This window comes from Falco rusticolus, chromosome 6 (assembly GCF_015220075.1).
Source record: "Falco rusticolus isolate bFalRus1 chromosome 6, bFalRus1.pri, whole genome shotgun sequence".
Classification (NCBI taxonomy): domain Eukaryota; kingdom Metazoa; phylum Chordata; class Aves; order Falconiformes; family Falconidae; genus Falco; species Falco rusticolus.
Genome location: NC_051192.1, coordinates 43,281,604 through 43,309,316, shown reverse-complemented (window position 1 = coordinate 43,309,316; position 27,713 = coordinate 43,281,604). Strand labels below are relative to the sequence as shown.

The 27,713-nt window shown below is 38.7% G+C and overlaps 2 protein-coding genes across 8 annotated transcripts in view; one reads left to right on the top strand and one right to left on the bottom strand.

Moving 5' to 3' along the window:
- Positions 1-24,739, bottom strand: part of TFB1M (transcription factor B1, mitochondrial) — a 29,730-nt gene extending 4,991 nt beyond the window's left edge. Inside the window, exons 1-6 of one of the 7 annotated variants that reach the window (XM_037391125.1) lie at positions 24,667-24,739; positions 23,407-23,564; positions 21,739-21,890; positions 18,005-18,113; positions 16,071-16,222; positions 9,329-9,448 (exon numbers count right to left, since the gene is read on the bottom strand). In XM_037391125.1, coding sequence (XP_037247022.1) covers positions 9,329-9,448; positions 16,071-16,222; positions 18,005-18,113; positions 21,739-21,890; positions 23,407-23,539 — 666 coding nt within the window. In that variant the 5' untranslated portion in view covers positions 23,540-23,564; positions 24,667-24,739. The other 6 variants (XM_037391132.1, XM_037391126.1, XM_037391129.1 and 3 more) reach the window with 6 other exon arrangements.
- Positions 4,804-9,302, top strand: CLDN20 (claudin 20). Its single transcript, XM_037391133.1, has one exon. It carries the CDS (start codon positions 4,889-4,891, stop codon positions 5,546-5,548), a length of 660 nt encoding a protein of 219 aa, XP_037247030.1. The 5' UTR covers positions 4,804-4,888; the 3' UTR covers positions 5,549-9,302.
- Positions 24,740-27,713: the final 2,974 nt, after the last annotated feature.

Genomic DNA, 27,713 nt, shown 5'->3' with positions numbered 1-27,713 from the left:
CTGTTCTAAGCACAGTGCACCAATTGTGTGAGAAAATCCCTAGCAAGAAAGAACTTGAAAAAAAGAGAGTTTTTTCTACTGCTTTAACCAAAACTGCTCTAAGTTTGGTTTTTTGGTATTTTTTGTTGTTTTTTTTTGGTTTTTTGGTCTTTTTTTTTTTTTTTTTTTTTTAATCCATTAAATCATAACCTCTGATGTGGTTATATTCTTAGGGCACAAAGGTGCCATCCATCCATATCGTACTTTCAGTGGGAACAGCTCAGCTCTCAAGCACATTTATCCAGTACAACTGCCTCAACAGCAGAGGTACTGTATTTGCTTTCAACAGAAACGATGAAATTCAAACAATGTAAGTTTTTCAACTTATGAAGCTGAACAAAAATACTGCCTAGAGAAAGGAAAGAAAATACCCAGTAATGGTGCTGATAAAAAAAAAACAACCACAGAAGCTTCCAGTATTAGCACTGCTGATCTCAACTGTATGTTAAGAGATCATTTTTCCTGTTTCCACCTTTTCTCAAAGCTAGAGTTAAGAATAAGACAGAAAAAATACTTAAGCTACTAAAACATTATGATACAACTTATTTAAAAATGAGGTGACAAAGAATACTTGACATATGGAATCTGCAGCGAAATGCACATAAATGTATTTTCCAAAGCAGTTTCTGAATTTCTCAAGTGCTGGTAACTCCTGCCTTTGCCACAGGTTGCTGCTACCTGTTGTCAGGAAGATCACAGGAATGCAGCAAAAACCTGTATTCACACTCAGTCTCAGAAAAGCTTGTATTTTTGATCAAGGCAAATACATACTTCACTGACCAACCAGCTCCTTATATAGAAATACTAAGGGCTTATTTACACATGTATATGTTTAACCACATTTTTGTCAGGAAATAAAACAAGGTATTTCCCCCACAAAATTACGGATAAGAAAACAATCAGAGCCCATTTGGGATCTCCTAGTCACCTCAATTTTGCGGAACTGCTCGTAAGTGAGATATGAGGGCTCTCTGGGAGTTGGAGCTGCATCTTTAACAAAAATTTCTGAAGGAAAAGAAAGAAAGAACACAATCTACATGCAGTGTATACTTTAAGAGAAAAACAGCTCAATTTACAATCTCAAGGCCAGTGGGCCGTAATTTCTGCCTCTGAAACAAAACACAGCACTTCTCAGCGTTAGTTCCATTATAGATGCTGTTTTCTTTGGACCCCAGAAAAGCTGCCTGGTTACTATAGCAACAGATACAGGGGAAAGCTTTGCACTTGTAATTGGCCACTCCCTTAAAATTATACATGCTATTTTTCCCTAACCTTTTTAATATGCATAAAATAGAGAGTAGAATTATGAAAGCCAATACAGTACACAAGCATACTTAAAATATACACGTTAATTTGCTGATAATTTTATTAGTAACACTTTTTTTTTAGCCCGTCAAGTATCTTAGCAATACTTAGAAAACAATACTCAATTCTTACAAAATAATGAATATTAAAGTTATTCCACTGATATATCCTGAGCTGTCAATAGTACAGCAATTATTAATCCCTTGCTGTTTTAGTGTATCTGTACAATGACGGTTTATAGCAGGAATGTGTGACAGTACAATTCAGAGAAGTTGCCTCGCTGATGAAATCAATACTCAAAATCAGAGTAACCTTAAATGAGACAATTTTTACTAACTGTTGACAATAAAGGTCTCATGATGGGCAATACATGTATCTTGCAACAGGGCTGTATTAAAAGCAAATTCACATACCCTTTTCCAAGTGGCAATCTACTCATAGGGAACTGAAACCTAAGTATAACATCCTACAACTGCATTAAAACAGACTGCTGAAGAACCTGCTAAGATAGCTTTAATCCAGCACTGTCATCAACGAAGTGTTCAGTACCAGCATTTTATCTGTCCGCTACAGACAAATGTTAGGTCTAACACCAGATAGGTGTATCTTATAGCAAACTTGTTCCAATGCGAGGGTTTCATTTTGGTTCACTTCCAGCAGTAAATAACTGTGCCACTGCACTAATAGCAATAATCTAATTCCTGTATAAGAACGGCTTTGTAATAACTCCCTTCACATTAGGGTCACAAGCAGGATCACAGGAAACCAAGTGTCGGGTACAGAACCTATGGGTACATCGCTACAATCAGCAAGACTTTTCTCCTATTTTCTTGATTTCACACACCAACTTGTCAAGGCCACTTCTCCAATGTGCTCCAGTCACCATATAAGCATTATTAGTAACTTTATTCCTTCAGTCTTTCACACAGACTCGCACAAAGGTAGTTATAGGATGACCTACAGAAGGCTAAGGCTACCCAGAAGAGATAAGCAAAACCTGTAGTTTAATAAAAATGGCCTGCTCTTCCGATTACAAAATAAAATGAATTGCACAGCTCTTCCCTAGGAAATTTAAACTCTTGGTAAGATTATCTGTGATGAACACCCCCCCCCCCCCCTCCCCCCCCCCCCCCCCCCCCCCGACAACCAACAAACAACGAAACCCTCTGGCTCTGCCTCTCAGTTCAACTTAAATGATTCCTACTCTGCCCCCCTCCCCTTAAGTTTACAGTTCCTGGATTCTCAAGATTTTATTCCTTTTGATCACTGTTCACAGTTTTCATCATAGAACCTGGATATCATTATGTATTTAGGACTAAAAGCCTCCATGTGTTTTTCTACATAATCTCTTTGCTTTCCCTTACTGAGTGTTTGTCAAACAAAACTCATTAAACAAAGTACTCCTTTATTCTCGGGTAGATGAAACTAAGACAGCGAACAAACAGCAGCAATGCACTTGCTGTAGAGAAGAGGAAAAAAACAACATTCCAAGAAATTTTGTTACTACATGCAAATGCAGTTTTATATGAGAAGGGATAGCTCCATTCAAGACAAACTGCATTTTTCCAGGACATCTACAGTGAAGAAAACATCTCAGACCTCACGTCCAGCAGTAAGTGCTACACAAACAGGAATGAAACATAACTGTATTTTTTATTACACTTGCGGTGCTTATACTTGAATGTATCATGACTTTCATTTGGTTCTTCCCATTAAATGTAATGAATGACTGCTATTTGCAGTGGTTTGTGTATATGTTTGCATATGCTGAAATTTTAAAAAGGAAGCAATGAAAAGGGCTAACTCAAGATGCTAATCAGCTGTTCCAGAATATGCTTTTGAATGAGTTTTGAGCTATCCAGACATGTCAGCTCCTTCTGTAAAAGGAAGTTAAGCCATCTTTCCATGGGCCTGATACAGCAAATGATATGTATTTGCCAAAGCAGCTCTTCACAGTCTGAACAAACTGAAGGGATTTGGAAATAGGCAGGTCTTTGAAGTAAGATTTTAAAAATGAGTAGCTATTAATATTCTCACCTTAACTATAACCATTTTTTATATATCTATATATGCTAGCCAGAATTACTGCATCCCTTGAACAATTATCTGAACTAAGGACATTATATAAAATCAGAGGATTGTATGTAATGCCACTAAAGACTGATAGAAATACATATTGATCAAAACCTTGTTGTCCTATGTATAATGAATTGAAATAAGAATACAATGATATAGATATTTCATGTTCTATGTATTTCAACCTTATACCGTTATATGGCTTTTCAAAAAAGTTCTAATGCTAAAGACCAATTTTAATATTATTGTTCATATTGAGACAGAATGTCTTAGAAAGCATAATCCAGAGGACCACCCTTTATCACTCTGATAAAAGACAAAAACTTGCCAATTAGACAGCCCCGGTCAAAAGGCAGGACACCACTTCTAACGCTAGTCACAGAGGTTTCAAACCATTGTTCTTCATCTGCTATCCCAACAGTCCAGCTGATGCAACAACAACAGTTCAGTCTTCCCAGGTGCACAGTTACATTGTTGAAAATGTTCTCATCTGTCAAATTTTGACTATTTATGCAAGAATAGCAGGGAGTTTTTAATGAATATTTAGAACCGCCACTTCATGGCAAATTTGCAAAGTACTTCAGACAGGTAAGTGACTGATTAAAAACAAAATGCACTTACACAACTGAGTCGTTTTGTATCAGTGTTAAAACCAGTACCTTACTTCATAGACAAAAGCAGATCATATTGACTTATGACTTGCTTAATACTGCTGCTCTAAGTCAAGGACTGAGAATCACTGAAAATAAAATATTTAGTCACATGACTTAATTGTGAAAATACTGCAAAAAAAAAATCTCATTCTCCTTCAAAGCCATGAAATTTTGTAAGTTATTAAACAAAAGAACAGATAATATTTAAATAACTAAAATAAAGGGTCACCTTTAACCATACTTTAAACAAAAGATATTACCGTCAACGTTCGTTGTTATAAAATAGTCAACAGGAGCTGACTACAGCTATCAACACACTTAAAGACCTTTACTTGAGGAGTACAATATATTTTCTACTACCGTGTTTTGCCACAATGACTTCTAATCTACAAGTTTCTCATGTTCCGTTTACAATGCATACTTGTCTAGTAAGCCTGAAATCTGTATACTATTACCAAAACCAACTCCAGCAAAACAACTTTTGCTTGGTGGCTTGCAATCACCTATGAAAGGACCGCAGCTCCTTCTTACAAGCAATTCTGAAATGCTGTCCACTTGCTATCATTTATGTTTGAGTACCTTACGTACAGCTGCTCTCATCTGCTGCAGGGTCATGTTCAGATATTCACTCAGATAGCTCTGACTTTAAATGAAGCTTTTTTGTTTGCTGATTTCTTTTTCTTTCCCCCTCCCACTTCCCCCCCCCCTCCCCCCTATTACACAGAGGGCTACAGCCTTGGCTACAAAGCTACCAACCAGTTACATTCATTTACAAGAGAGAAAGGGCAGACAAAACGTGACAGCAGAGAATCATCATGGCATCAGCAAGCCTGCAGTTCTTTGCTTTTGTTCTGGCTTTGTTTGCTGTTTTTGGAGATATCACAGCCACATTGCTACCAAACTGGAAAGTAAATGCAGATGTTGGTTCAAATATCATAACAGCAATAACACAGATGCAAGGACTTTGGATGGACTGCACATGGTACAGCACCGGGATGTTTAGCTGTAGCCTGAAATACTCCGTTCTCTCTCTCCCTGTCTACATCCAGGCTGCTCGGAGCACCATGGTACTGTCTTGTATCCTATCAGCCTTTGGGATCTGCATCACTACAGTTGGAATGAAATGCACGAAGTTGGGAGGGGACACTGACAGCAAAAGTCACGCCTGTTTTGCTGGAGGAGTCTGCTTCATTCTTGCAGGAATCTTTGGATTAGTACCAACATCCTGGTACCTGAGAGAAATTATTTCAAATTTTCTGGACCAAACCATTCCAGAGAGCAGTAAACATGAACCAGGAGGAGCAGTTTATACAGGATTCATTTCAGCAGGGTTTCTGCTGATCGCAGGTGTGATCTTCTGCACTTCCTGTTTTAAAAAGCAGCAAGGAGCATGGATTTACCCTCCAAAGCAGCACCATTTCCCAACCACAGAGCAGGAGAGCAACGCAGGTTACAACCTGAAGGACTATGTGTAAATGCAGATATTTCTATCCATTGAGGCTTTTTTTTTTTTTGTGCTAGATGTAGTTTGATTATTTCAAAGAATGTGTAACATCGCACTTTTCTTTCACCTGGGTTGCAGTTTATGTTTAAGCAAGGTATTTCATTTGTAGTGGCATCCTCAAAAAGAATGAAGTAGAAAACAAAGCTTAAGCCTGCTAAAAGAATATATTTTTGCTGATTTTTCAAACCATTCCTTTTGACTTTCCAAGTAATATTGAATAATAAAAAAAAATTATCTACAATATATATATAAAAGCCGTAACTGATAGGACAATTACTATACTGATGGCTTGTTACAGCAAAGATGCTTAAAACCTAACTGCCTTCTATTTAGTATAGCAGGCTATCAATAACATATAGTATTTTACAGCATATTTTACAATTTTATCTTTATTTTAATTATGATGCAAGGGAAAAAAAAACCAACCACTCTGTCCAAGACGACCAATACAATGGTTTTTAAATAGCAGACACATCTGCCTTTCGTTTTCAGTTCTAAATTGCATCGGTAACCAGATTTCTTTAAAAAAGGTAATATATACAAAGACACACAAAACCCAAGCCAAAACAAAAAACCACAACAAAACCCCACAGCCCAAACCTTAGCTGCATTGTATGTTCTGCGTATCAGGCTGAACAATCAGCAGTACCATTCAGATCTTGCCAAAAATGGCTCTCCCACCCCAAACTGCCAGCTGCTGTGGGTTTCATTTATTATTGTTAAAGAAATGTCTACTCAGCATTAATGAATTGCTCCCAATCTATCACTACACAATGAATGTTAGGTTTGAGAAGCAACACGACAACAGAAATGTAACAATGACTATGAAAACACCTGCAAACTGTAACATGCAGGATACAAACTACATGATCTATGCTTAAGAAAAATCTGGAAGCATTCTGGCTTACACTTGCTCAAAGTAGCTTTTAACAGCTCAAATACTACAGCTACAATTGAGGGCCGTCTAAGTTTCTGGCCTTCTAAAGTAACTTTGTAAGGCCTCTGAATCAGCATTTTAGGGTCTCTTTCAGGCCCACTCCCATGTATTCTATTACTGTAAAATGTAACATACAGTGGTGGCACAGTAAGCTTCTTTATTTATTTTCTTAACTCCTTTATTTTAATTAATACCCTTGGTCCCTTTAACCTTTTCTGTCAACACACAGATTTTCTTTTGTATTGGTCACCGGCAGAGTATGTTCTATCTCAATGCTTCCCTAAACAAGAATCAAACCGATGTTAATTTGCTAGCATAGATAAGAGAATGAAAAGAGGTATGATACAGACCTTTAAATTTAGGTATGTGCTGGACAAGTCTTTCAACAAAACCAACTGCTACTTATATTCAACTTTCATTTCATCAGACCAAAATTCACTAAAACAGTATGAAGGGGCCTTAACATTATATGTATACTTCATTGGAAAAAGTAGAATCTTCTGTTACAGCATTTAAGAAATGGAATGTTTTATGCATCTAATATGTAAAGAGTCTCTATTCCAATATACATAGAATAGAATTATGTCTTGCTTGTATTAGTACTGTTACATAGACATTTTGAGTTTTCTATGTATTCATCAAGGAGCTTGTCTTGTACTATTCCTAATACTAGTATCAGCAGTTACTCAGTATTGCAGAGACTTAGCTATGACCAAGAAGCCAGATTCTCTTTGCTTAAGACACAATGCTGTGCAGCACCATTCCATTCCATCAACCAAGAGTCTTTTACGTCTCAACGTTCATAGCATTGTTGAAATAATATTCGTTCATTGAAAAAATGAGGTTAACTCCTCATTCCCAAGAACATGCATCTCCACCTTTAGTCAGAGGTTTGACATGACACTAACCTGTGATCACTGCTATGTATGAGTTAAAACTAACATTTGTAAAATAAGAAACAAAGGCATTTTCACAGGCAGACATAAGAAAGAGGTAATAATTGCGTACTATAAGCAAAATGAAGTATTCATCGGTTACAAAAGCAGCTAATTTTTCTTCCTAAAACTTTATACAGAAGTACCTGAACTTGTTACATCTGTAAAACAAAAATCAACCACTGAGCCAGTTCATTCACAATAGGCTGCAACAGCCTTCCAAGAAAACAAAGATTCTGTCAGAAATGGTAACATTTAAAACCACATCAGTCCACGGCTAAAAGAACAGGGACAAGACAATATCAATCTACAATAGGCATTTGAAGGAAACAAAATATAGTGAAAACAGGTGTCACATCTGTCTGAAAAATTTGTACTTTCTGCTTTTGCAATATAAGCAATACTTCTTTTAACTCAATGTATTAAATAAAAATACACTCGCCTTTAGTGGTACTGCCTTTTTTATTCAACAGACTACCAACTGACTGTAGGATTTCCTAATACCAAGACATCAGTCACAATTGTATGTGTTACCTCTCTCAGTCAACTGTGGCCTTTTCAGTACAGGAAAATGGGAATATCAGTCATAGCTTCCCAATTCTGAGGCACAGTCAGCACAAGACACTTGACTATACTAGCTCTACTACTATGCCCTCAAATTGTATCCACCACTGAGAAACCACCATCACAGAATTGGAATTCTGCCTTTACTCAACCCTATTTCACATAATTAACAGTGAGATGACATCCTGACATTATTTTTCCTTCAGCAGAAGACTGGAGAAAAAAACCCCACCCTAACCCAAAAATGCAAAGCAAAAAATAAGATGTCTTAAGCATGATCATTTTTCTTCACAACAGACTGCTGTCACAACTAATAATTTAACATACCTTAACAGCTACTTGCTCAAAAAATACTAACAAAATTTTAAATCATCATCAGAATATGCCCAGATAGAGGCCTTAAAATTCACTGTGATAAAAGAGAGAACAACCTTCTAAAGGTTCTCAAGAGGTAAGCCTTAAGATGAAAAAGACCAAGAGATAGACTATGATAAGGGGGAAACAAGATACATTGATGAGATCAACCAACCAGTTTATGAGGAATTTTCGTAAGCTGCAAGTTACATTCCATGTGCATTTGGGGGAAACAGACCCCATTTAATTGTCAGACACACACTTCTATGAAGAAAAATAAGAAAAAAAAATACATTCTTGTCCAAAATGCAATTCAATTTATTAATTCTTGGTTCCTGTAATCATAATGGCTATTAATAGAACCAGTGGCAGTAGGTAAGAGGACAGGAAAGAGACTCTTCTCCTCTACTCACTCAAGAGCAGAGAAGTGGAAGAAAAGATTGTTACTCTTCTAAGTGGGACATAGGTGACAAGGCGCTATTGTGAACAGGAGGGACTTAAATATGCTAAAGATTAATAAGAGTGAAACATAAAGATTATAGACATGGTAAAATTAGAGATCTTTGACAAAGATGACAAATGAAAAGCTTTTCTTTATCAGGGTCTTTCAAAAGACCCATCAAATTTTCTAGGCACAATTCCCAAACTGTTTATAAATGCAAACTCTAAACCAGCAGCCTTTCCAACGACACTACAATACTAGCAGACTATTCTGTTGTTATATCCTAATCTCCCTCTCCAGAAACACCTAAAGTAGCACACTGATTCTGCAGATAGGCCAGGTTCTGAGGAACCAAAAAGAAAAGCACCTTCCTGATGTATGCTTTTTTTACAGGAATATCACACCACTCCACTTTGTAATGTGGACATGTTGAACTAGAGCACCCAACTGTACTCCTTACTCAAAATGAGATATATTGCTTGACTGACAAAAAACCCAAAGAAATACATCAAAACTCACCTCTGGCTTTGGAACAAAGGCTTGACCTGGAATTACGAAACAGTTCTCAACGGTGCAGAGATGCTGAGACATGATGGACAGTCTGCTACGCTGCTTACTTCCTGGATTAGCTGTCAGCCTCTGTTGAAGAATCGAAACATGCAAATTGGTGAAACTGAATTGATAAGTGGTCAGTTACATTAAAGCTTGATTTTCAATAAAATCGAAGGCAAAGACAAATTTTAAAAAAATAATTGTTAAGAACTCATATCTAAGTTTATCCCAGTTCATCCAGAATCTCCAGTGAAGCAGCATTTAACTAAGATACCATGCTAATTTACAACCTCAGTCCTGCAATCAAGTGCACACCAAAAGGAGTTCCATGAACTTCTACAGAACTTAATGAATGACAAAAGAATTTTGTATGGGCACAAGAGAAAACTAAAACTATTCTGAATAGTTAAATATTTTGAATCTGCATGATTCAAAACAAACATAACTCCAGCTGACAAGTATTCTCACATTCTTTCCTTCCACTGTTTTCTACATCAAATATTACTTTTTCTCCTTCAAGACGAACCAAAGCTCCATATACTCAAAAGCAGACAGAAAGCAAAACTTCTTCATTATTAACTGGTCTACACTTACAATATATTTAAGGAAGCTGGATCTACTTTACATAGATTTAGACTACCTAAGAGCACTGAATACTTAAAGTTCCATTTAGTACGTCTCTGGTTTCCCTAAGAAATTTCTTAAAAAGATCATCAAAAAAGTAGCCTGGACAGAGGTTTTCTACACTTCCATTACCTGAAAGAAACGTTCTGTGTGTTTTGCTAACCTAAACAGGATTTAAACATAAAAAGCACCCACAAAAACAAGTTTCAAATAGTAAAAGACACTAACTATGCAGAAATAGAATTTTGAACATTCCTGTTCTTATTTATCCCTACATTAATAAAAAATAAAAGGTGAAAACCAATTTACATATCTGGTAACACCTGTACATTGTGTAGCTTCAGATGAAAAGCCTACTGCTGAAGTTCTGATTTTTTTTTAAACTTCTCTCCTGAAAGGCAGTTTAAGTATCAGCATAGAGCAAATACAATACTTTACAACAACTTTTCAGAAAGCTCAGTGATTCTTTCTGCCTACCTCAGCATTTAAAACTACCTTCATTATTGTTTCAGAGGAAACGTATTAAAAAATTAAAAATTATCTGCCATCATTATATTCTCTGAAAATAAAACAGGCTGTGAAGTCTAACAACGCAATCAGATATGCACTCAGCCTCTGCAGTGGAAATGAAACAGACCTAGTGACAATGTTTGTGGTCCCTCCAATGTCAATTCAAACAAGCCAGTCCTCCCACAAATACCATCAAACAAGTCTCAGGCAGTCAGTTCCTGCTTCTCAGCTACAGAAAGGAAAACTTAACAACATCCACCTCTGGGCAGCAGCATATTAAACCACTTCAATTACATCAGCAGGAACACACCTGTATATGGCACTGCTCAAGGAACACAAAAATGGTGAGGATATACTCATAGAACAGAGTCACAGAATGCTTTGTGTTGGAAGGGACTTTTAAAAGTCATCTAGTCCACCCCCCTGCATTGAGCAGGGACACCTTGAACTAGATCAGGTTGCTCAGAGCCCCATCCAACCTGTCCTTCAACCTTTCCAGGGACTGGAAACATCTCTGGGTAGCCTGTTCCAGTCTTTCACCAACTTCATTGTAAAAAAGTTCTTCCTTCTATCTAGTCTAAACCTCTTTTATTTAAAAACATTCCCCCTTGTCTTATTGCAACAGGCCATGATATCAAGTTTGTTCCCTTATTTATGTAACTAACCTGATCTATTTTTGTAGGTTTTTTTCCCCTCAATTCTCAAAATTGTCTTTGTTTGCACTTTTAAAATACGGATAGCATCTGAAAGTGCACTAAGCAGATCATGCTGGAGTTCAGCTAACAAGGTAACAATTTTGCAGCCTCTATCAAAATTTTAGCAAGGCATGAAGCAAAACAAAGATTCTGAAGCCTAACGTGGAATACAATCAAAGTGGTACTTGACATCTCTTCTAATGTTGCTCACTATCAACCACTCTCAATGACAAGCTCAGGAACAAAACTATTTGCCTTGTTCCTCAGTAAGCTATACCATATAATTGTGCTTTTCACAAACGTGCGTTAAAATCCCATTATCAATGAATCTGCAAAACCTGTCACAGGAATTAACCTACATGAAGAATTAGGTTGGCAAAGCTTACCATATAAAGGAATATTAAACACCGAATCACAGCATGGTCAGGGTTGGAAGGCACCTCTGGAGATCACGTATGCCAACCTGCTAAAGCAGGTTCACCTACAGCAGGCAGGTTTTGAGTGTCTCCAGAGAAGGAGACCCCACAGCCTCTCTGGGCAGCCTGTTCCTGTGCTCTGTCACCCTCAAAGTAAGGAAGCTTTTCCTCACATTCAGATGGAAATTCCTGTGTTGCAGTTTGTGCCTGTTGCACCTCGTCCTGTCACTCGGCACCACTGAACAGAGCCTGGCCCCGTCCTCTTGACACTCACCCTGAAGGTATTTGTAGGCATTGATAAGGTCCCTGCTCAGTCTTCTGCAGGCCAAACAGGCCCAGCTCTCCCAGACTTTCTTCGTAAGGGAGCTGCTCCAGTCCCCTCATCATCTTCATAGCCCTCTGCTGGACCCTCTCTAGTGATTCCCTGTCTCTCTTCCACTGGGGAGCCCAGACCTGGACACAGCGCTCCAGATGGGGCCTCACCAGGGGAAGGTGAGTAGAGGGGAAGGACAACCTCCCTCGACCTGCTGGCCATGCTCCTCCTAATGTGCCCCAGGATACCAGCAGCCTTCTTGGCCACCAGGGCATGCTGCTGGCTCATGGTCAGCTTGCTGTGTCCACCAGGACTCCCAGGTCCTTCTCCACAGAGCTGCCTTCCAGCAGGTCAGCCCCAGCCTGTGCTGGTGCAGGGGGCTGTTCCTCCCCAGGTGCCAGACTTCACACTTGCTGCTGTTGGAGTTCATTAGGTCCCTCTCCACCCAGCTCTCCAGCCTGCCCAGGTCTCGCTGGATGGCAGCGCAGCCTCTGCTGTATCAGCCACTCCTTCCAGTTCTGTATCACCAGCAAACTTGCTGAGGGTACACTCTGTCCCTCATCCAGGGCACTGGTGGATAAGTCGGACAGGACTGGACCTGTTACTGACCCCTGGGGCACACCGCTGGCCACAGGCCTCCAGCCTGACTGTGCTGCTGGTCACAGCCCTCTGAGCTCTGCCGTTCAGCCAGTTCTCAACCCACCTCACTGTCCACTCATCCAACCCACACTGCCTGGGCTTGTGTGTGAAGATGTTATGGGAGACTGTCAGGAGCCTTGCTGAGGTCAAGGTAGACAACACCCACTGCCCTCCCCTCATCTACCCAGCAAGTCATTCCATCATAGAAGGCTGTTAGGTTGGTCAGGCATGATTTCCCCTTGGTGGAACCATGTTGGCTACTCCTGATAACCTGCAATCTCCTTTTCCTCCACATGCTTAGAGATGACCTCCAGGATGAGCTGTACACATTTTAGTATACAAGCCACTTTCTGCAAAACAACTTTTTTTTTACATCATAAGTATTTATATTTCACCTATATCAGTTATACAAACATAATGGTAATTTTTCTTCTGTTTGCTGCTCAAAAATCCGAATTGTTTCCCACTTTATTATCACCTTTTGCCAAGTGTCCTAAATAGCAGTGTTTGATACAAAATGGTTAAGTATTCTGCTCTTCTAATATGCCTGTCTTCTAGATATGTAGCAGTTCAGCAACCCACGTCCCAGCCTGCAGATCAAGTTGGCAGAGTGGTTCTGGCGAACCGCTCCTCTGCGCAGTTTTACTCAAAATTAAGAGGCCGACAAAGATCTTCTATTTAAACTCAAATATGACTCATTTTCATGGAATTGGGCCAGAAGTACCTGGCCCAGGTGGCAGATTTAACGTGAAGCACTGAAGAATTTGGGGCAAGGTAAAAAAAAAATATCTACAAAGTAAGCAACAATTTTACAAATTTAAACTACAGAAAGACAAATTTATCTGATCAACACTTAAAAGTGCCATTTTTACTGCTATGAGTATCTGGCCTTATCCTCCTTAATAGACCTCAGAATTCAGTACGTAACAAAACTGCTGGTTCTCATCAACAGTTTTAATCAATTTAATCAAATCATATCAGAACTGAGTGGTCTGTAGTGATAGGTCTATACTGACATAACTCATGCCAACACATCTGTGCTACAAGGAAACAGAAAACCAGGAAACTACCACCAAGAAAGGCAAAGGTATTTTCTACCTGTTATACTAGCAAAACTGAACTTTACCGAAAATAACACAGCATGTTGCTTTATTTTCTTACTGTTAACATCAAGTTATCCTAATTCACTATAAAGCATATGGCTTCATTCCATGACAGCACCTTACTTTTCTGCTGAGCTTACAGCATATACACTGAGACTTTCTTTGCTATTTAGGTTCTTATCTTAGAAACATCCATTGAGGACATCAAACTTTTGCATATTAACACATTTTCCTTTCAAGAAGCAACTTCTTTACTATCAGCATTACACTGTTCTCTATTTCCTCTACATCCTGTTTACGGTGTTTAACTTAAGCAACTCCAGAAGGCCAGAAAAAACAAAAGAAAAGACACAGATTTTTACTATCATTGTTTCTTCTAATCCTAAACAAAATACGTCTTTCTCAAACAAGTTTTTCATTATGTCAAATTAATTATGGAAATGCAAACCAGAAACTATGAACAATTCTGTCTTCAGTGTAAGATCTGTGTTTAAATAGAAGTAAGAACACGAAGCAAGAGATCCCAGAATACGAACTCAACAACAATTAATACTGATTTACTGCATGACCTGACCAACATATTCAATTTCCTGGTGTTTCTAACTTCTCAGCATTGTAAGTACAAGGAACTTAGGAGTGCATGGTATTTTGCATCTCATTGAGCTACACTGGGTGCAGAAGCACTATAATTTGCATGTCGCCAATGGCATAAGCAGCTGGTTACAGCTATATAAAGTACTGAGTGCACTTACGCTCTCACTCAGGGCTAGGCCAATTTTTTCACTGCTGTCACAAAACTTTGCCTCCTACCGATCACCACTTTGCATCTTACATCACCAACCATATTGTGAAACAAGGTCTAATCTCAATGACATGAAGTCCCTTCTGGAAAACAGATCTGGATTTTTTAATGCCTGAAACCACATAAGCTCAGAACTGAAGAAATCTAGCTGATTTCATACCAGATGTTTGTCCCTGATGTTCTTCTCTAGAGCCACCTACTGGAAATACTTCAGTACTTGTCTTGAATCTTGATTGCAGGGCTAGTAATGACAGCACAATATGGTTTTCTATGACCCCCAAAAATGACAGCTGGCATGCCACTTACATATAAAATTACTACTAATTTACATATTAAAAAAATCACAGAAAAAATTCTTATTAGAATTTTTACTTTGAAAGATTAAAATTAAAACAATACACACATTTACACTGCACACAGAAAACAAGGTATTTATAAACACTGGAGTAATTAGATGGAAATTCAGTTTTCAGAATGATGTGAAATTCCTTTTTTTTTTTTTTTTCCTAAAAGCAAGGGAGGTGCTGGTAAGAAGACATATCACTTTCATAAATACAAAGCCAAGAGCTTTCCAGCCTCTGTGGTATGATACACCTCTTGCAATGGCAACAGAAAAAAAACGGTAAGTCCGAAAGCATTGTGGAATAAGTCATAGAGTATCTCAAGTTGAAAGGGACCCATGAGGATCACTGAGTCCAACTCCCTGCTTCTCACAAGACTACCTACATGACTAAGAGCATTGTCCGGATACTCCTTGAACTCTGACAGGCTTGGTGCCATGACCACTTCCCTAGGGAGCCTGTTCCAGTGACTGACAACCCTCTCAGTGAAGTACCATTTCCTAACATCGTTGCTGGGATGGACAAGTCAACCTAGTATCAAGTGATCTAGAATTAATGTAGTAGATGAGTTTGGCCTTTGAGAATCAAACTATTGAGACAAAGTAAAATCTCAGTTTGCTCTTGGACTTGCTGTGACAGAACTCAAACGATGCCCTTTTACACACACAAGACTGACAGCAATCAATTAACAATTTTAATATCAAATCTTATTCAAAAAAGTCAGTCAGTTTCCACGGTTCTAACAAACACTCCCTGTGTTTTGAGTGTTCCATCACAACTGGAACCAATGCTAACCTTCCATTTTTCCTTATTTAAAGGAAGGTGTCTCTTTTTAAAAAGATTTGTAATTAAGGGGGAAAAGGCAATAACTGAGTTTTTCTTGAGAAGGTAAGGAAAAATAGACTGATGAAATGGTGCATGAATGACTGTGAGAAAAGAAGGGTATATAAAAATGGAAGAGTGCTGTGGAATCTATTCATGTTGAAGAAATCAGACCAGAAAAGATGAAGTACCTCAAGAAAATATATCCCTCCCTAAGAAATAAAAAAAATACATATATATTTATGTGTTATAAAAGGATCAGAGCAGATGATTAACTCAGTATTAGAATTTGTAATTCACAGCCACACAAACTAAAAATCGAACTAACTCCTCTCTTTTTAAACCTAAGATAAGGTTTGTACTTTTAAACAAAAGGTTGCATATAAACAAATTTTCGTTCAATTCAGATTCTGTAGAATTTTGGGAATGCACGTAATGTCTTACCTCTGCAACTTCCTTCTGAAAAGTCAACGTCATCTGTGTCCTGCCATAAATAAAAGGTCCATCCTTTTTAGAAACATTTTCAAGCCATTTGATGATTAGAGGAGTTGAAACACTGAAGGGCAGATTCCCAATGATATGTATATCTGGTGGCTCTGTTAGCATTTGGTGGAAGAAAAACAACCGTCAAAGTTTTGGGTAAGATTTTGCCATGAAAGAACATGTAAGAAAGAAAGATGCGTGCATATCAATCTAGACTAAAAATATGAAAACAATTTTTATCATGCCATGCCAAAATTATGCCTTTCCATTTATACTTGTCTTACACTGACAAGACTGCTACTACTCTCAGTAATTACTTGGAAAAAAGTGGTTAGGTTTGGTTCTCATTTACATTTGAATAAATCAGCAGCTTTCAGCTGATTTTCAGCTGATCAGTAGTACTCCAGAATAGCAGAACTGTAACAACAGCAAAACCACAACAGCGTTTCCATGATTTTAAAACTATAACTATTAGATGGAAGGTAAATAGCCACACTCATCCTTCTGCCCCACACATTCCTCCCACAGCCACTCCCTGAGTCTTCATAATCCCCAAAACAATCACCTAGCTCAAACTGAATGGAGCTCTCCTTCTGTACAGAGTCCTCTGAAATCAAAAGGTCTTCTCCAAATACTAGACTTAGCCATAAGCAGTGATATGTATTCTTCAATTATCGATCCCGTCAGTACATGTGTCGTACAACACAAAGCAGGCATTTAATTAGCAGGGATCCTCGTGTCTAAGCGGAGTGTAAGAGAAGTGAACAAAACAAAAGCAAGTGTGTTGTTCCTTAGATACTACAGCATTTAGTAACATGAATAAGAGATGATAATATCAAACTCAAGCTGGTTTTCTGGCACACTTTACTTATTATGTGCTTTTAAAGCTGTGATATTTCTAGCGTATTTGTGATATTACATATGTATCAGAGATAGCCAAGTATCTTTCTAAAACCCAGCAGCCTTTCAGATTTTCATATTACAGTAACACAGAAAAAGTACATCTTACCTCTAATTAGTTAGCTCTAAAGACAATAATTGCTTTCATATATGTTCAAGAAAGGTAAATTTTTAAAAACTGCACTACACCTTCATTGCTTATAGTTTTCTTTTGTGAAGCATTTACCTTTTGCAATGAGGCAAATATGGCATGGAATTTTTCAAGGTGAACATAACGTGGCATAGTCCTTAACGTCCTAAGTCAGAAAGTAGTTTACTATGTTCTTCAGGCACTGCAGACAGTGACTCCACCTTAAAGTAAGAAATTTGGAAAAGGGGACTGGGAAGTCATCTCTGATTTATCTAATAACGTATTTCAAAAGGGAGGTGAAATTGAGTCCTATGAGAACCTCAGACTGGGGGGGAGGGGGAGCGGCAGAACCACGCCAACACCCCAAAATGTATCTCTGATTACATTCTACTTTTGCCAAACATAATCCAGCTGAAACCAAAGCAATTGACAAAACTGAGATTTTGAAGACAAGTTTCCTACGTTTCAAAGCAAATTACAGGAATTTCTTCAATGGGCCAACAGCAGTGGTGGCTTCTGGCTTCTTCACGAGAAGGAAGCAGTTGGGAAGAAAGTATACCATTTGATTTGCTTCTACAGCTTCCAAGAATCATTATTGCACAGTCAAGATACTCTACAGTTAAAAACTGCAAAGCTCCTCACTGTTGACTAAGGTGACTGTCACACAAATTCCACCACTTTGTCTTAGAAGAGGAATATGATTATTTTCTTCTAACAAGGAAGGAAGTTTGCTTGTCTCTCTCCTGACCTTCAGAATGTACTGGAAGAAAGTAACACCTGCACTGAGTAAACTCCAACTATATCATCACACTTAAAACTAACTCAGAAGACTTAAAAATGAAATAAACCAAATCAAAATACTAACCGTCTTCCCAGTTCTTTGTTAAATGCTTTGGAAAAGCCTTCTCCATCTTATATGTCAGGATATCTCCATGAACAATGTGCACTTTTCCTGGAGCTGCTTCAGATAACATCTGTGAGCAAGCAAGCAGAATTCACAGTATTAACCAAACTGATTTCCAGTTTCAGCCACAGCAGGAACAAAACCATTGCTATGTATTTATCTTCAATACACAAAAAAGCACAATAGCAGTTAAAAATGACCACACTATTGGTAAGTACTTACTTTCAAAAAGCAAACACTAACAAAGAAAGTTTATTGTGTGATTCTGTAAATGCTTACTATTGACAGCTGTAGAATTCTTAGTAGGAAATGTAAACTTGAAAAGACTGGCAAGAGTCTCTTCAACAAGGACAATTAACAAACCCCAGGGCCCCTAGCAGGACCCCACCTGATTTAAGTAATAATGCAGGCAGCAAGTTTTGCAGTCTTTAGATCCATTACCTATGGAAACAAGGCTCATGTTGTTTATTCTGTCTCTCCTGCATCTGTAGGGTCTATCATCCAATTTTAGCCATATGTGATACAAGGCTGCAGAAAATTTTTTTCTTTTACATAAAAAAAGGGGAAAAAAGATTCTCTTAATACTCCCTTAAGTAGTCTGAACCCACGCCATTAAAAACCAAGAAGTTCCCAAAACGAGGGAGTAAGTACCTAGGCATACAGGCTGTGTATCTTTTTAGGTATTACAAAATCCACTCTGTTGTTAACTTCTCTATCCCACTTCTGCAGCTTATCTAGTATTTAATAAAGGCTGAAATGCAAACTCAGAACTAGCTGTGGTTTGGTGACCCATTTTTTTGATTTCTAGTGTCAGTTTACACCATTAAGATTAGTTTAGTTTTCTTAATGTTGTATCTCTTACAGTATGAAACTATGCAAAACCAGCACAACTCAAAAGCAAAGCTGACGTTTACAAAGATGACATTTGGAGATTTTTATTGTTCCCAAGTTGAAATAATGAAAAATGGCTTAAAGAACAATTTTGCCTTTGCACAGAAATCCAAATCCATAACCCATTAAGTGCTAGTGGCTTAACTGATGAAATAAACTGCTCACCATTGTTAGTTCCATCTTCAACCTGAGGACGTAAACACAATTCAGGTTGAAGAGGGAACTAACAATTTTGCTTGTACAAACAAAACAGGGTACAGCCAGCTTCCACAGATCTCTAAGCCAAAGGAAAGTGCTGTTTTCTCATACTGTTCACAAAATGTTTGCATGAAATTTTTTTGAGTAAAAGTTTTTCTACCATCATAACAGCTAAATATTGTGCAGTGTATTTAAAAAAAGGCAACAAAAAAAGATTAACTAAATACTAAGTGTTCCTACATCTTTTAAGTGCATCATTTCTAAATAATAAAAATAAATCTAACCTCAACTCCAAACCACTTAATGGATTTTTCAGCATTACACTAGCAATTACACAGCATACACATTCATTAATCTACCATGATTTGGCAAATTTTTCTTTGAAGCCATAATAAGTGCTTTAACAGGATGAAAGATAATGCAAGATCAATAAAGTCATAAAATAGCGCAAGAGGAAGCGGACAGCTGCCTACACAATAAGGGATTAACATTCGTTACGTTGGGTTTTAATAATGGTTATCATGTCAAGAGGAGTTTGGGGTTTTCTTGAGTACCACAGTTAACATAAATGAGAACTGCATCTATAATTTGTGAGAAGAAAATCACAGTTGCGTATTTCGAATTTGAAATAAAGACTCAGAAACCCATTGGAACTTTTTCCACTTTCAGGCCAATGTGTGCAGCTAACAGTTCCAAGGAGCTCTTGTGCACCTAGCACATGAGCCACATGATTCTCCATCATACAGATCCTCTCATTCTTCACACACAATCCAAAAGGGCACAATGAAAACATAAAGTGCATAGTTTAAAAAATGAATTTGTATTCCCAGAAGAATTCTATTTCTTTCACTCTCTGGATGAGAGTGCCCCTTCTCTCCTCATCAATCTTTCCAGCCTAACAACTATTAGGGTATATGGCATAGGGAGATTGTGATTCTTTTAAAGAGAGACAGAACTGACAGACTCCTAGCTTGTGTAAACTTTTACTCCATACATGTATGTTCTTTGCTATATTTCAGTTTTGCAATAAAGAAAATCCCAACTTCACTTTTGTCATAGAGACAGCCTGAAAAGTTAATGAAAAATGCTGCTTGCTTTACATTAGTGATTTTGTAAGTACCTAAAGAAACAATTTTAAGTAACAGTGCTCAATTGTTAATCTCTGACATTCTTTGTTATTCACATCTCAACCTTTTTATGAGCATTTGGTTTTGATAGAGCTTTCAATTGGAAATCAGAAAAAATAGGTATTACAACCCACATTATTACAAAAGAAAGATTCATTCTGTTATGTGTCATCGTATTTGGAGGGGAAAAAACAACACCAAATTTAACACTAATGGATGCAACATACTTCTTTTTCATTCACATCCAGTTACTGAGTCATAGCAACTTTATATTCAATAACTTTGTTCAGACATATTTATTTCTACTGTGAGGAGGTTGCTAATTAAAAATAATGACTAACATTAATTCATTTGAATAGTAAAAGATAATTAAACACCAAAAGCTCATTATAGACCCTGAGAAGTATGCTTTTATTCAGAGAAATCTGTTGTAGTGGCTGCATTTTGGAAAATCAGAAAAATTGTGTAAGTACTTAAAAATTTGTTAACTAGAGCAAGTATCATTTAATCTTAAGTTATCTCCAGTCCCAAATCAGTTCTTAAAATCTAAATGAAAAATGTAGATTTGGCTCCACTCAAGAAAAGTGAAAACATGAAGTTTTCATACTTCATAAGGTAAAGATGGCATGCTATAAATTATCAATGGCAAACCTTACAAAGATGTTACTACATGTTTATTCAGGTTTCAGGATATGTGCAGTTTCATTGATATTTTACATTAGTTTTGTCATACAAAGAGATGGCAGCAGTTCTCAAGTGAATTACCCATTTATTTTCACTGCTGATTTGCTACAGAAGACATAGTGCAATGTAAAGAAAGCCCTTTGAATTGCTATAATCTGAGATTGTAGAGACAGAAGAAAACAGGCAAGTCTGAAGAGATTTTTGCACTCTGTTTTTCTTGCTAGATTTATGCAACCAAATTCCATAAACATGTAAACTTAATAGCACAAGTAGATGGCATTTGAAAAATGCTACAATGACTTGTGAACTTAAAAGTCTAAGAGTGTTTTTTTCCAAGTGTAAAATAAACGCTTGCTTTACTCTTGGGATTCTGAATTCTAATCCACATTGAACTGTATTAACTGGAGATATGCTTTCACAATTTCATAAAGTATAATTATTAGAATGTAAATGAAAAATATGGCCAAGGGACATTAAGTTCAGCCTTCAAACAGCTATTTCACCTGCACAGTGAAATGCACCCAAAATGTCTCAACCTGAAAAGACCAGACAGGCCTCAGCATTAATTCAGTTGCGGGATCAGGTTCTGAAGGGCCTATGAGAAAGCAGAAGCAATGAATTGCTATGCTGTGTATTTTCATCTTCAAGCAAATGCCAGCTCTGATTTAAGCCAAAGAAGCAAACCTATTTTAAATGCTGAGATCTCAACAAGACGCTTGGAACCTTTCTATGTTCTTAAAATGTCCGTATGCAATTGTGTGAATATATTTATGCAAACTATTCTCCAGTTGGTACCTGCAATCCTGGAATAAATCGAGGATCTTTTTCAATTAAGAGGAGTTGTTCAACACCAGCACTGAGAATGGATCTGGTAATTCCTCCTGGCCCAGGGCCCACTTCACAGACATGGGCATTTTTCAGCTCTCCAGCTTGTCTCACTATCTTGTCTGCAAGACACAAAGAACATGCTAAGCCTTTATTTTCTAGAAGATCCAGTTCACTAAGACAAACTCATTGTTTATTGTTAAAGCGCAAGTGTGCTTATCTCAGAACAGACACAGTGACACATCCCAGTTAAATGATCACATGCCTGCTAGACTGCACAGAATTCAGATTTGTTTCATACTAGAAGATACACTCAAAAATTTTAAAAATACTATTTTCAGTTTAATGTCTGCAATGCACATTGTTGCTCTGAGAGTATTACTTCTCATCACTAAACTAGCAGTACTATTCTCCTGCAAGTAACCAACCACTTGTATTCAGCATCCTGAAGTCTCACTACTTATGCTTATAAAGGTATTTCACTACAGTACCTCTGTTCTAAAGGAAATTTAAAAAGTAAAAGAAGATACAGAGAAGCTTTACCGAGTTAACAGTATGTACAGAGTAATTTTATGAGGGAAGAGCTGCAGTAAAGTAAAAGTTGGAATACAGGCAACTGGTAGTTATAGAAAGTGGGGCAGTTGAAACATGAGGAAAGAGGATCTGTACGTAAGTGGAAGGATACAACACTGGAAGGTATTATAGCCACGAAAGAAAACAGATTAAGGATTAAAACAAGGATTAAAAATGTAGCTAATGAAAAAAAGGGATCCTTAGGAAGCATGGAGAGAAGATGCTGAGAAAATTATGCTGCTCATTCCGTAACTTAAGTATGCAACAGAAATAGGAAATGTCTGTAGACTTGCCTACTTGTAAGGTTTTACTAAATGCATGTATCTTTATTCCAGGGTAAGAGTCCAGTTCTTCAGGAAGTAGAACTGTGTTTCATGTCCATATCCTAAATCTTTATCAGTCTGAGTCTTCAAATGTAATCAAATTGTCAGCTACATGAAGCTGCACTGCATTTATTACTGCAAAACACAGCCACCACTAGACAGTAAAGAAACTCACCACTGACTGAACAGTGCCAGCTTTGTCACTCATGGCTGACATGACGATGGAGAAAACTTCATTGTTCAGAACAATGTAACTGATTCAAAAAAAGCCACAACATTTCAATAAACTCAAACATATGACCTTCCTAACCACAGTATATAGTAAACGGCACAAAGCATTACAGTACTTTCTATAATACATAATAATCTGAAAAAATTACTCATTTTTTAATCAAACTCATATATTATAATACTCCCCGAATGGCAGAAGTACAACTAAGGCTTGGATTCTTGCATTTCAACCAATAACCCATATTTTATATAGGAATACAGTTTCTACCTAAAAATTACTCTATAATTAATAAACACACACATTTTCTAGGAATTTACAAGTCTATTTGTCTAAGCTAAAGTTACTTTTAAAAGAAGGCTTTAAAGGTTTACTGTTGAGCTCCCATTAGTCTGACATGTCATCATGCAAACATCATCATATAATCATCATCTCCTTAGCTAGAATCTGGATTTTGAAGAAAACTACGATCTGTTTGCAAGTAGCTAAAAATATTAGAATAAAATATTTAACCTGTCAATCGCAAATCCAGTAGAAAGTTCTGGGAAAGTTGTTTCTGTGCTTTAAGGCGGTAAAGTTTAATGATATCTCCAATAGTTGGCAGGGGAGGCAGACGGAAAGCTGCCACCTTTCCTGGAACAGCCATAAGACAAACGTCTTGTTCCTTCTTCCTAGGGAGACATTGAAAAGATGAGTCTGGCATGTGCAATAAATTCTAATATACTTAATGTTAAAAACGTTACTAAGTAGACAAGCCAAGGCATGATTTACAAATCATTATGCAAGTGCTGAACTTGAGTATTTTGACTATTGTATGCAGTGTTTATGCTCAGCATGTATTACTGGATTGGGGCAAGCCGCATTTTGTAGCTTTACCAAAACATCTAGTAAAACAAAACCCTCCCACGATTGTTCAATATCAATCTTTCATTACTTCATAAAAGAATCATTAAGGATAACCTGCTTGGACTCATGGCATCATGTAAAGGCAGACTATACCTGAAGCATCCCTGAAGTAGAATTAAAAGTGGTTTTTTGGGTTTTTTTGTTTTTTTTAATTACTGAATGACCTGCTTTTCTATACAGGGGTAAAGAAAGGAATCCCAAGTTTAAACAATGGCATCAGATAATTAAAAAAAGTTAAACAAATAGTATTTTCACTTTCAGCACGACAGGACAGAACGCTTCGCCAGGCTTGCTCGCTCCCGCCAGCCCCAGCATCACACCTCGGGGCCAGCAAGCCCCGGGGCCAGCTCCCGCCGCCCGCCAGCGGGGCCCGGCACCCAGCGCTGCGGCCTCCCGCGGCGCGGACGGCACCGGGCTGCCCGGGCAAAGGCCGCCCGCTGCGCTGCAGGCCCCAGCGGCCCCGTGGCAGGGACCGACGGGGCCAAAGCCGTGGAGCGGCGGGACCCGCGGGCGCCGCCGCTCCTCTCCCCCCAGCAGCAATGACCCCGGCCGCCCCGCCCCCTCCCGGCCAACCCGGCGGCCCCTCCCGCCACGGCCCCGCCCCCGCCGGCGGCACAGCGGCTGAGGGGGGAAGCCCCGCCCCACGCACCGCCCACGTGCCCCGCCAGGCGAGGCCCGGCGCCGCAGAGGCCGCCAGCGTGGCTGGGAAGCGGGGCCGCGTGAAGGACCAGGGGAGTTGCGGAGCGGTGCGGGACGCGCGCGGAGCCGCCGCACAGGCCGGGCCGGAGGCGCCGTACGGCCGCACACGCTTTTTCTCCCTCTGCTTTAGCGAAGAGGAAACCTCAGAGCAGCGGCGCGGCAGCTTACGGGCAGAGCGGGCGCTAACCCGGAACAGGAAGTGTCTCTGTCCTGCCCCGGGGGCGGCTGCGCTAAGGCGCGTGCGCCTCTCCCAGTGCCGCCATTGGCTCCGTGTCCCGGCCGCGCCTGCGCCGTGCGGTGGCTGCGCGCTCAGGCCGTGCCCCTGCGCATGCGCGGGGGCCGGGGCGGGGCGGGGGCCGCTCTGCCGTCCCGTGGCGCCCATTGTTCCTCCCGTCGGTTCCGTGCGGCAGTGCCGCCAGCTCGGGCGGCCGTTACGGGCTTTTCCGTGCGCACAGTACAAACCTTTTGGAAAGCTTTCACTTCCCTGCTGCTCATGCGGCAGCCGCGCAGGAGGTCCCGGAGCGAGGCCCCATGGGAGCTGCAGGCTCTGCTGGCAGGGGCGGGCCGCAGGGGTGGGCCTGGAGTGGCTGTGACGCCGGGTGTGCAGTGCGGCAGCAAAGGCGAATCTAGGCAATAAAAAAACCTGCTGGCAGTCATCATCATGTGTTAAAGTGTAGTTCGTTCACTTCTGTGGTAACTCGATTTGTCTGATGCCCTTTCAGATTGGTAGAACTGGGTCAGGCATGTGGGTGTTGGCAGTATGTTTTTAAAAGACACGGAAGTAAAATGGGAATGTAGGTGCACAGGTAATCTGGAATTGTATTGGACTTGCATATTTACGATGAGGTTTGGACTTTTAATTTGAGCTGACAGCTAGGCCATTTTTCAGCATGACCGGATACAGCACAAGCATCTGGCTCTGCTCATTTGTGTGTATTACAATTAGTTTTATAACATGATCGGAACATGTAGGTTTTTTTCCTTTGAAAATAGGAAGACTTCTAAGCTCCTGTATATCAGAAGCTTTTTCCAGTTGGAGCCACACAACACACATCTTGATCTGACTTGGAAAATAGCATTGAAGAAATATTAAATAATACTGCTCTTATGAATAACTGCATTATATAAACTGAGCAACTGCATATTGCAACAGAATTTTAGCTACAATATACTGTGCCAACATAGGTGCATGTGTTCATACATATGTGCATCTATGTATATATTCTTAAAACATTCACTAGTTTCGCTCATCCTAAAATTCACCGGTAGCATCAGAAGCCATTTTGGCAGAGTATTTCTGTAATATCTTTTGTCACAGTGGATTAAGAAAGTTCCTTTCTCCACAGCGCTTTTGAATAATTGTTGGACTTTAAAATTCTTCTTCCATTTTGCCTTTATAATTCTGTGCTTGATGTTTCAGTGCAACTGAATGCTAAGAAGTTTTCAGAAAGCTAAACAGTTATTAAAAAGTCACAGATAATCAGGGATATTGTTAGATAGATGTTAAGAAAATGAAGACATTAAAATATTTGCAAAAAGGAATTCCTTACAGGATAAAAAAAGGGTGTAATTCTAAATAGCTTTGTGCATTAGATATAGCTTCTGCCATCAATAGCTGTTTTAGTTAATCTCAGCAGATGCTGTAATGTATTTTAGTGTTGTCCTGTGAATTTAGCGGAAGAATATCTGCACCAATACCTTTTTTCATATGTGGGCTTAGTCATGTTCTGAGATCAATCAAGTTTATCACAGTTGAAACCTACAGTTATGAGATAAATAATTTGTGTGTAAATATCAGTGGAGTCAACAGGAAAAAGAATATAATGCAAAGGCGCTACATTTTAAAAAAATGAAAATTATCTAATTATGCAGTTATTAAAACATGGGGAACTTTGCAGGTGGTGATAGAAAAGGAGCTGGCCTAAGATTTATTGTTTACATACAGTAGAATATTGAATTAAAATGTCCTGGTGCTAACCTTACCTGAAACACTGGAGTTTTGAGTTTGGTGGGTATAAAGTATTTGTTGTAATATGTATTATTTGAGCTTAAAGTAATATAAATGAAATATAAAATGTAAGCTCCACCTGTCGGTGAGAATGTGGGATTTCAAATGATACTCATTACTTTGCCTAATTCCAAAAGGGGTTAATGAGAAAATAATATAATGGTAATTGTACTACTTAAAATCTGAAGAAATCTGAAGGAATATGGGCTGGGTCTTAGGAGTAGCAAGTGGCACGGGATGAATCAGCTTTATGACCAGCTGAGGCATCCAGGCTATTTTAACTCTAAAGCAAAAAAGATTCTAGTTTAAAAGTTTTCCTCATTACGTAAAAAATGTCGTGTCAGAGCATTGTTTTAATAATGCATTTCATACTTGGTTGTCACCAAGGCTGAACATTTCCATCTGACAGCCTCAAGTCTCCTCAGTCTTTGTATACAAACATTGTTCTGTCATAGTTAAAGCACAAGCTAGCTCTTAATGAAATGCACATACAGAAGTTCCCAGATATTTCATGTGACCATAACTCCTACTGTAATAATAACAAGATATAATGGATTTATGCTGAAGTACTTAAAAGATATATAGCAATCTGTGCTAATAAGTCTGCTTGTAGAAAATTTTTGGTAGAAAACTCACTTGCTAAAATGATAATTTCAGTTTATAGTTGAAATATTTTTCAGACTTCTGAAGTTGCTATAGGGGTAGTAGTGTATGGGTTGGAGAGTCAAGGTGGTCCCTAAAACTCATGAAGAGAAAGAGGATGAGTTAAGCCTTACGTCATCATATCATCTGGTCATTTCCAGAAGATGTCTCAAACTAAGATTTTCTGCCAGAGGAAGAGTGAGCCTTCCCAGCTTTCATCTATTCATTGTACTTATTCTAACACTCTCATTCTTTTGCAAGTTATATAGGGCCTTCAGGAGGAGCACTTCCTTCTTGTCCTAACAAAGCTCACAGAAGAAAAGCAAGAACAAGAAACTGGAAAGAATTTTTCCATTCCTGTGAATGCCCGACACCCAGCCTGGGGCTCTCCAACCTTTTAATGTGTTGGAGTTGTCACTGGAAGACTTTTCTGATTACATACTTTGAAGTCTGCAAGAAGAATAATAAGTTGCTGGAAGATCTTGTGCATTACTCTAGCTATCATGTCACATCTCAAGGTCTGCCACTGTTAAGAAGGTGGCCTTCTAATGGCCTGCACACTGTA

Bases quoted from the DNA above. Each gene is read 5' to 3' on its own strand.
- CLDN20 (XM_037391133.1), top strand. From the start codon at position 4,889: ATGGCATCAGCAAGCCTGCAGTTCTTTGCTTTTGTTCTGGCTTTGTTT.